The sequence below is a fragment of the Emiliania huxleyi genome (assembly GCF_000372725.1).
Source record: "Emiliania huxleyi CCMP1516 unplaced genomic scaffold EMIHUscaffold_99, whole genome shotgun sequence".
Taxonomy (NCBI): Eukaryota; Haptophyta; order Isochrysidales; family Noelaerhabdaceae; genus Emiliania; species Emiliania huxleyi.
This window is the reverse complement of record NW_005194698.1, coordinates 389,499-398,265: the sequence shown is the minus strand read 5'-3', so window position 1 is coordinate 398,265 and position 8,767 is coordinate 389,499. Positions and strand designations below refer to the sequence as shown.

The following is an 8,767-nucleotide window of genomic DNA, read 5'->3' as shown; positions in this document are numbered from 1 at the left end:
CCGGGAAGGATTGTGTTTAATTCCACACTCCCCCGATTTGCTTCTGGGCCTCCCAGGGTTCCAGCCATTCGGCTCAAAAGTTCGCGGTGCAAACCCATACAGGGGGCGCGCGGGAAGGAGACCCCAGGTCTCTTGGTGGCCGATGAGACTCAATTTCGTTGAGGGGAATTGGCCACCTCCCGACCAGGGGACAGACACCCACCCCCGCACCCCTACCCCCATTCCCCCTTCCCCTCCCCCCCACCTCCTCCGTTGTCCGCAGGTGGCGATGCTAGCCGTGGTCACCGGACTCAACCTGCTCGGCGTCGACGTCGTCGCGCAGGTGCGTATCTCCCCACATCTCCCTAGATCTCCCCACACCTCCCTAGATTTCACCTCATCTCACCACACCCCATCAGTGAGAGGAGTCCTCTTAAGGACCTCGAGCCGTGTCGGTGCCTCTGCGACGTCGCCCTTTGCAACAGTCGCAGCACCACTCTCTAGGTCTCGAAGCTCTTCGCCATCTCTCCCCATCTCTCCCCATCTCTCCCCATCTCTCCCCATATCTCCCCATATCTCCCCACATCTCCCCCCCGTATCTCAGGTCTCGAACCTCTTCGCCCTCTTCGTCATCTCGCCCTTCGTCGCCCTCTCCATCGCCGGCGTGATGAGCGGGCGCGGCCTACCGACAGCCCTCTAGTCCCAATCCTCCAGAGTCTCGAGTCCAGTCTGGGTTCAGCTCCGTGGGTGGTGCGGCAGGCGCGGCCTCCAGACGGCCGTCTGGACGTCGGACCTTGTCTGGGAGCCGCAGCCGCCGGTGCGCTGGGGCACCTTTCTGTCCGTGCTGCTCTGGAACACGTCTGGATACGACTCGGTGGGGGCTCTGGCCGCCGAGGTGAGGCAGATCTCCCCATGTCTCTTCACCTCTCCCCATCTCTCCCCATGGCTCTGGCCGCCGAGGTCAGGCAGATCTCCCCATGTCTCTTCACCTCTCCCCATCTCTCCCCATGGCTCTGGCCGCCGAGGTGAGGCAGATCTCCCCAGGTCTCTTCACCTCTCCCCATCTCTCCCCATGGCTCTGGCCGCCGAGGTGAGGCAGATCTCCCCAGGTCTCTTCACCTCTCCCCATCTCTCCCCATGGCTCTGGCCGCCGAGGTGAGGCAGATCTCCCCAGGTCTCTTCACCTCTCCCCATCTCTCCCCATGGCTCTGGCCGCCGAGGTGAGGCAGATCTCCCCATGTCTCCCCATACCTCCCCACATCTCCCCACATCTCCCCACATCTCCCACGACGCCCGCCTGCCTTTGGAGACCCTCTGCCGCTACGACACTCACAGGTGGAGCAGCCTGGCCGCGATATCTCCCCATCCCTCCCCACACCTCCCCACACCTCCCCACACCTCCCCACACCTCCCCACACCTCCCCACACCTCCCCACACCTCCCCACACCTCCCCATCTCTCCCCACATCTCCCCACACCTCCCCGTATGACTGACGGGTGGAGCAGCCGGGCCGACACCCGACACCTCCGTAGACACGTCCGAGAGAGTCGTCGCTCCAGTTCGCAGGCGGAGTAGCCCGGGCGCGACTCCGAGCCAAGACCTGAGAGTTCAGACTCCAGAGTTGATCCCGCAGGTGGAGCAGCCTGGCCGCGACTTCCCTCGCGCGCTCGGCATCACGATCGTGCTCGTGACGGTCACCTATTTGGTCCCGCTCGCCGTCGCCACGTCGCTGGACGCAGAGCATGTGCGGCGCGGTGGTCGGGCGGCTTGCGAGCTGAGGAGCGACAGTCAGGAGTGAAGGATGAGTCCTCAATCGACAGGTCCGCGCGTGGTCGGACGGCTCCTTTGTTCGCGTCGCGTCGGAGCACGTCGGAGATTGGCTGGCCGCGTGGGTCACGATCGGAGGCGAGAGAGATGGCCGAGAGGCAGCCGAGAGACAGCCGAGAGACAGCCGAGAGGCAGCCGAGAGACAGCCGAGAGACAGCCGAGAGACAGCCAAGAGACAGCCGAGAGACAGCCGAGAGACAGCCGAGAGACAGCCAAGAGACAGCCGAGAGACAGCCGAGTGAGACAGCGATACCGTTCTCTGCTTGCTGGGCACGTTCTCCTGCTTCTGGCTGCTCCGCCCCCGAAGGAGCAACTTCGCGACTCGGTCTCCTCCTCGCAGGCGCGCTCTCCTGCTTCGGGCTGCTCAACACCTTGCTCTGCACTTCGGCGCGCGCCTCCGTCGCCTCACGGACCAGCATAAGCTAGCATAAGCGAGGGCTGCGTACCAAGTGCCCGCCGCCACGCCAATAGGCTCGCGTCGCCGTCTCCGCCGCAAAGCTGCGCGTGCTACCCGCGTCGGTCGCGAAGGTGCGCGCGGGGAGCGGCGTGCCGGGGGTGGCGACGCGAGTTAATAATGAATAAAGATCACTTAATTATGAACAGGTGCACGCGGAGAGCGGCGTGCCGGGGATGGTGACGCGAGAGAATACTGAATACACATGAGTTGGTGACGAACAGGTGCACGCGGAGAGCGGCGTGCCGAGGGTGGCGACGGCGCTACTCTCGACGGTGCCAAGTTCCCCTGCTCTCACAGTAGTACCGATGAGGGGGAGGAGGGGGGTGGTGAGAGTGGTGAGGCAACGGTGGCAGGTGCTCGCCATCGCGTGCACCCTGCCCTTCTCGCAGCTGGTCTCCATCTCGATGCTCTTCTACGGCGCCACGACCCTCATCGAGGCTCGAGACTACCCGAGACTACCCGAGATCACCCGAGATCACCCGAGACTACCCGAGATCACCCGAGATCACCCGAGATCACCCGAGACTACCCGAGACTACCCGAGATTACCCGAGATCACCCGAGACTACCCGAGACTACCCGAGATTACCCGAGATTGACGGAGAGCACACTCTTTCTAGAGCGGGACGGCCCTCACCCCCCTCGCACCTGGCGCCGTGCTCTTCTGGTTTCGTTCTCCACCAGCGCTCAACCCCAATCACACACACGCACAGTGGTGCCTGCACGCCGACGTGATTTCTTTTACTCTGAAGGAGTCCCCCCCCACCCCACCCCCCAGGTGCTCGCGCTGCTCGCTCTTCGCGTCTCCGAGCCGCTCACGCCGAGGCCCCCTCCCCCCTCCCCCCCTCCCCCCGTGCCGACCCTCTCACGCAGACCTCTCGCAGACCTCTCGCGCGTCTGGTCGGCGAGTGTAGGCCGTTTCGGATCCCTCTGCGCGCCTCCCCGCTCGCCCTGCTCTACGCGGGGCCCGTGCTGCTCTGCGTCGTCCTCGCGCTGCTCGCCCCGCCGGAGGCGCGACGACCTCGCCTGGAGCCACTCAAAGAGATGCCGTCCTCCCTCCTTTCGCCCGGAGCCACTCAAAAGTCCCGCTCTCCCTCCCTTCGCCTGGAGCCACTCCAATGCGCCGCTCTGATCCCCTGCTCCCTCCCTCTGCTCGGCGCCACTCCACCGCCCGTGTTCTGACCCCCACCGTCACTGTCAGGCGTGGCTCCTCTTCCTCGCCTCCTCCGCCGCCGCCGGCGTCGCGCACGCGCGCAGCTCTGGCGCGACGCTCTCCTCCGCCGCGCGCGCGTGCGCGAGCGGCCCGGGGTGGTGGTGGAGGCGGAGGCCGGCGGCGAGGTACCTGCTTCCCGCCGACGCGGCGGCAAAGGCGGGCGTGCAGCTGGATGTCCCCATATCTCCCCATATCTCCCCATATCTCCCCATATCTCCCATATCTCCCCAAAGGCGGGCGTGCAGCTGGACGTCCCCATATCTCCCCATATCTCCCCATATCTCCCCATATCTCCCATATCTCCCCAAAGGCGGGCGTGCAGCTGGACGTCCCCATATCTCCCCATATCTCCCCATATCTCCCATATCTCCCCAAAGGCGGGCGTGCAGCTGGATGTCCCCATATCTCCCCATATCTCCCCATATCTCCCCATATCTCCCCATATCTCCCCAAAGGCGGGCGTGCAGCTGGACGTCTTCGATCAGGCCTCAACTGCTACTGATCAAAGCTGTTCATACTATTTCTGATCGTAATAATTAGCGGCTGGATGCGTTTGACCAGGCGTCGCAGCGAGGAGAGTGGACGCCCACCGTTTGGCCAGCCGCGGCGCGCCTCCCAGCCTCTTCACGGCGCGTGGTGTGAACAGGGTCGCTCGACCAGTACGTCGAGCCCATCCGCCGGGTGCCCAGCGGCTCCTGCCGCGCCGCAGCGGCCGACGAGCCGCCGGCCGCCGAGGAGAGCGACGAGGACCAGTCGGCGGCCCGGCTGTTATTCAGTACAATGACTCATTCCTGATTACTAATTAATAGTTGAGCGACGAGGCCCAGTCGGCCGCGAGCTCAGCTGTCGAGTCGGCGACCGCCAGTTCAGCCACGCCCTGTCTCGCAGCTCTCACAGCCAGTGAGCGGAAGCACACCTGAGCCCGCCTCTCGCGGAAGCGGGCGGCGATCTCGCGCGCGGGGAGGGGGCGGGGGGGAGGGGGGGGCAGCCCAAGGCGCCTTTTCACATATCACGGCGTGGACGACCGATGTTAAAGGTACAATGTAATAAGCTCCCCACGCACACACAAAGCAAATGGCGGATTGGAAATCTACTCTCGTTCTCGAGCTCTCGTTTCGAAAAAGTGGTTCCTCAACACCCTGCCCATGACCCTCGCGGAGTGTTGGTTTCGCGCGGACGCGGTCGCCAACCACGGGGCCAAGAAGCACTGGATATCATATGTGTTGCAAGAAGTCCAGAAAATTCGAGACGTTGTCGTAAACTCAAAACTGCTATGTCGCGTAGGTGTGTGTGCCGGCCCTATGTGTCCTGCCTTGCTTGAGCACTTGAGCACTGGATAGATAGGGTCGATTCCGCATGGTACGGCTACGGGACCCCTCGATCGATCGTCTCGCTCGCCCTCCCTCGCGCTGGTGTGTTCATTGGGGGGGGGGGGGGGTCAGGGGGTCATGAAAGGTTGGCGCCACGGCAAGGCTCGCGATACACGGCAATGCATCCCGTGGTAGGGTCAACATCACCGTCACCGCAGGGTGGCGTGGCTGTGGCTGTGGCGCGCATCCCTCTCGTGATGGATGTTCGGACATGGCGACGCAGCTACGGCTTAAATCCTCCTGACGGGGAAATTCTTTTCTGCGAACGGAGGCGCACGACCACCCACGAGGGCGGTCGAACCACATTGCGCACTGGCGGCCCGGTGCACACGTGGGTCGTGGGTGGGACGGTCAGTCCCGGTGAGCAGCCCGTGCCTTAGGCGATTAATTTGTGATTGACGTCGCTTTGATCCGAATCGACCCTATCCAGTGCTCAAGTGCTCAAGCGCGACGCCCCCAGCTACTGAGCTACACCTACAGGATGTCGCAGCTCTTCAGCGCGATCGAGGGCGGGACTGACGAGGCCGAGCTCCTCGCGATCATCGCCAGCAGCCCCGAGGTGGCCAAGGAGAAGGACGCCAACGGACATCTGCCGCTGAGGTTTGCTGTTGCGAGCGAAAAAGAAATTTTGGAAAAAGAAATTGCCCGCGCGACATCGGCTCGTCGGCAACCACGAGGCCGGAGGGCCCGATGGGTGCCGGAGAGAAGCCATGCACAGGCCAGGCGTCGGCAGTCTTCGTCATTGGCCTCGTGGCGGGCACCGGCTGCGTCATCTTCTCAAAGACTCTCTTTGAGCTCAAGTCCGAGGGCCTGAACGGTCGCCGCAACACGCCAGCAGCCGCGTGAGAGGGAGGGAGGGAGGAGGGCGGTTCGACGGCGCACACCCGGGCTGCGCGCCCCCACGACGTCGAGCGCATCGCAGTGGCCAGACAGCGGGCCCTCGCGCGGGCGTGGGCTGGTGCCATGACGCGCCTCGGTCGGCGTCCGCAGGCGAGCTGCTTCCGTTCAAGCCGCAGGTCTTCCAGTCGTGGCTCATGTTCTTCGGCATGCTGTTCGCGCTGCCGATGTACCTCGGCACCGAGTGGCTGCGCGCGCGCAAGGCCAGGCACGACCCCGCCCTCAAGGCTTGCCAGGGGCCGGAGCCGTCGGCGGCGCGAGCGAGCCCATCCCCGAACCTTTCCCGGAACCTTCGCGTAGGCGGCGATGGACGCAGAGCCGCCGGTGACGGTCAAGACGCTGCTGATGCTCGGCCTCCCCGCTGTCTTCGACCTCCTGTCGGTGCGGGTCTCCGCGCGTCCGACACAAACGGCCGACACCCGCCGCCGGTCGATGGCCGCCTCCTCTTCAGCGGCTCGCGGTTCGCCTGCCGCCAGGTGCTTCTGATGGTGGCGGGTCTCATGCACATCTCGGCGTCGATCTGGATGCTGCTGCGCGGCGGAGGGATCGTCTTCGTCGCGCTGATGAAGCAGTTCGCCCTCGGCGACCGTCTCACATGTGGTTCCCCGACACTTCCGGGACACACTTCCGGGACACACTTCCGGGACACTTCCTAGGCGACCGTCTCACTCCCGCCATGTGGTGGGGTGTCGGCTTCATCGCTCTCGCGGTGACGATGGTCGGACTCTCTCCGATGCTCGCAGAGGCGCCCCGCCGGCTGCACCTCGCACCTCCACCCGCACCTCCGCCCGCACCTCCACCCGCACCTAACGTGTATCTCGACTGCATCTCGACTGCATCTCGGCGTCATCTCCGCCGGAGGGGCGAGATGAGACACGTCCCCGACACGTCCCCGACACGTCCCCGACACGTCCCCGACGCCGTCCCCGACACATCCGAGATGAGACACGTCCACGACACGTCACGACACGTCCCCGACACGTCCCCGACGCCGTCCCCGACACGTCCCCGACGCGTCCCGTGCAGGCGCCCTCGCCGTCGGAGGGCGACGCTGCGCCCGCGGCCGACAGCAGCGGGCCGCTGGCCGGCATCGCTCTCACCATCGCGGGCACGTCCTGCCCGTCGCTGCAGTACGTGATTAGGAATTCACAGTGGGTTCATGGCTGAGTAATTCATTAGGCACGTTCTGCCAGTCGCTGCAGTACGTGTACGAGGAGAAGGTGATGGCGGGCGACGTGCAGGAATTAATTAATATTAATTAATCAGTTATTTAATTGATTGATTAATTAATGAGGTGATGGCGGGCGACGTGCAGGCGCCGCCGTGGCTGCTGATCGGGATGGAGGGCTTCTTCGGCGCGCGCCTCTTGCACGAGCGGCGTCTGCCCGACCGCTCTCGGCGCCGGACTCCCGGCTCTCTCTCTCTCTGCAGGCACTCTGCTCTGCACGCTCGTCGTCTACCCGATTGCGCAGGCAGCCTCGCCGCCGCATGACGGCATCTCCGGCAGCCGCGCTGCCACTGCTCTGACTCGCCGCCCTCCCCCCGCCGCCCTCCCCCTCGGTACCCGAACTCATCCCCTACCCCCACGGTACCCGAACCCCCGCGCAGATCGCGCCCGGTCCAGACCATGGCGTCGTCGAGTCGCTGCCGAACACGCTGCTGCAGATCGAGCACTCGCAAGCGATCCAGCGGATGGCGCTCGGCTTCTGCGTCCTCGTCTTCCCCCTCGACTCCACCCCCGGTGAATGAATGGGTCACTCTGAATCACAGGCGCTCGGCTTCTGCGTCCTCGTCTTCATCCTCAACTCCTTCTCCGTACTGGTCCCACTCCTGCCCCCCTCTCGGCCCGCTGTGAACAGCGTCTCTTCACGCCGCCCTCCCTGTGCAGGTCACCTTCATGCTCTCCTCGGTCTGGCACGCGATCCTCGACAACTTCCGGCCGATCACAATCTGGATGTGCAAATCTCCCCATCTCTCCCCATATCTCCCCACATCTCCCCCTCGACAACTTCCGGCCGATCACACTCTGGATGTGAGTGCCCGAGATTACCCGAGATTGCCCGAGATTGCCCGAGATTGCCCGATCACAATCTGGATGTGCAGCTTCCCCCTCCCTCCTCCCCCACCCCCGCGCCCACGAGAGTGCGTCGGAGGACCCCGGCCATGGCGCGAGATCGCGGCAGGTGCAACCTGTACATCTTCCATGCCACGGACGGCGCGCACGGCGAGCCGTGGAGCCGCGGCTCGTGCACTCATTAATAATTGGCAGCTCGTGAATAGTTGATTAGTTCATTAGGCGAGTCGTGGAACAGCGGCTCGTACCTCCAGCTCCTCGGCCTCGGCGTGATGCTCTACGGCCCCCCGCTAGCCGAGATCTCGCCGAGATCTCGCCGAGACGCTTGCGAGCCCTCGGCCTCGGCGCGGCGCTATACGGCCCTCGCACCCGACAAAGGCTCCGGCTGCCGCCGTTTGGGGCGACTCAGTCCCGATCCTCTAATAAAAAGGGTAATACTGGTCTGGCATGATAATACTGATAGTGATGAGATGCCCCACAGGCGCCGCCGCCTACAATAAGAATGAGAACGAGAATGGGAATGAGATGCCCCCCTCAGGCACCGCCGTCTACAACGGCTCCGTCAAGCTGCCGTGGAGCCCGGACGGCGAGAACCTTCTCGGCTCGGGGCTCTTCGGCGGCGCCTCGCCTGGACGAGAGTACCCGAGATTACCCGAGATTGCCCGAGATAGGCTCGGAGCTCTTTGGCGGCGCCGCGTCGCGCATGGCGTCGCCGGCTCTCGCCCGCTCGCCACTCCTCACGGGGGCGCGCCTTGGAACCCCCCCCCCCCCCTTACATTGTTTTAATAAGGTGTTTTTTAAATGTCTCCATTATAACTCTTCCTTCTCGTTTTCTTGCGTCCTCTTGTCACCCTCTCTTGTCCTCCGGCTCCATCTCTCTCCCCTAATTTCTTATTGGCCTTCATTTTCGATTAGTTTGTTATATAGCGTACGTTCTCCATCCCTCTTT

General features: G+C 64.0%; 2 protein-coding genes across 2 annotated transcripts in view; both read left to right on the top strand.

Annotated features, from left to right (window-relative positions):
- ACPT15 (amino acid/polyamine transporter I) overlaps positions 1–4,544 on the top strand; it is a 6,936-nt gene extending 2,392 nt beyond the window's left edge. Inside the window, exons 5-19 of the mRNA XM_005756149.1 lie at positions 739–874; positions 1,614–1,724; positions 1,801–1,885; positions 2,148–2,194; positions 2,279–2,335; positions 2,486–2,536; positions 2,618–2,701; positions 3,043–3,089; positions 3,179–3,275; positions 3,466–3,645; positions 3,945–3,962; positions 4,039–4,051; positions 4,124–4,212; positions 4,287–4,441; positions 4,468–4,544. Coding sequence (XP_005756206.1) covers positions 739–874; positions 1,614–1,724; positions 1,801–1,885; positions 2,148–2,194; positions 2,279–2,335; positions 2,486–2,536; positions 2,618–2,701; positions 3,043–3,089; positions 3,179–3,275; positions 3,466–3,645; positions 3,945–3,962; positions 4,039–4,051; positions 4,124–4,212; positions 4,287–4,397 — 1,126 coding nt within the window. The 3' untranslated portion in view covers positions 4,398–4,441; positions 4,468–4,544. The remainder of the gene's footprint in view (positions 1–738; positions 875–1,613; positions 1,725–1,800; positions 1,886–2,147; positions 2,195–2,278; positions 2,336–2,485; positions 2,537–2,617; positions 2,702–3,042; positions 3,090–3,178; positions 3,276–3,465; positions 3,646–3,944; positions 3,963–4,038; positions 4,052–4,123; positions 4,213–4,286; positions 4,442–4,467) is intronic.
- Positions 4,545–5,537: 993 nt separating this feature from the next.
- The window catches only part of EMIHUDRAFT_221947 (hypothetical protein), a gene marked incomplete at both ends in the record, with an annotated part of 3,589 nt that continues 359 nt past the window's right edge, over positions 5,538–8,767 (top strand). Inside the window, 11 exons of the mRNA XM_005756148.1 lie at positions 5,538–5,664; positions 5,838–5,863; positions 6,045–6,131; positions 6,221–6,341; positions 6,924–6,979; positions 7,060–7,123; positions 7,369–7,460; positions 7,515–7,559; positions 7,633–7,700; positions 8,197–8,258; positions 8,300–8,456. Coding sequence (XP_005756205.1) covers positions 5,538–5,664; positions 5,838–5,863; positions 6,045–6,131; positions 6,221–6,341; positions 6,924–6,979; positions 7,060–7,123; positions 7,369–7,460; positions 7,515–7,559; positions 7,633–7,700; positions 8,197–8,258; positions 8,300–8,456 — 905 coding nt within the window. The remainder of the gene's footprint in view (positions 5,665–5,837; positions 5,864–6,044; positions 6,132–6,220; positions 6,342–6,923; positions 6,980–7,059; positions 7,124–7,368; positions 7,461–7,514; positions 7,560–7,632; positions 7,701–8,196; positions 8,259–8,299; positions 8,457–8,767) is intronic.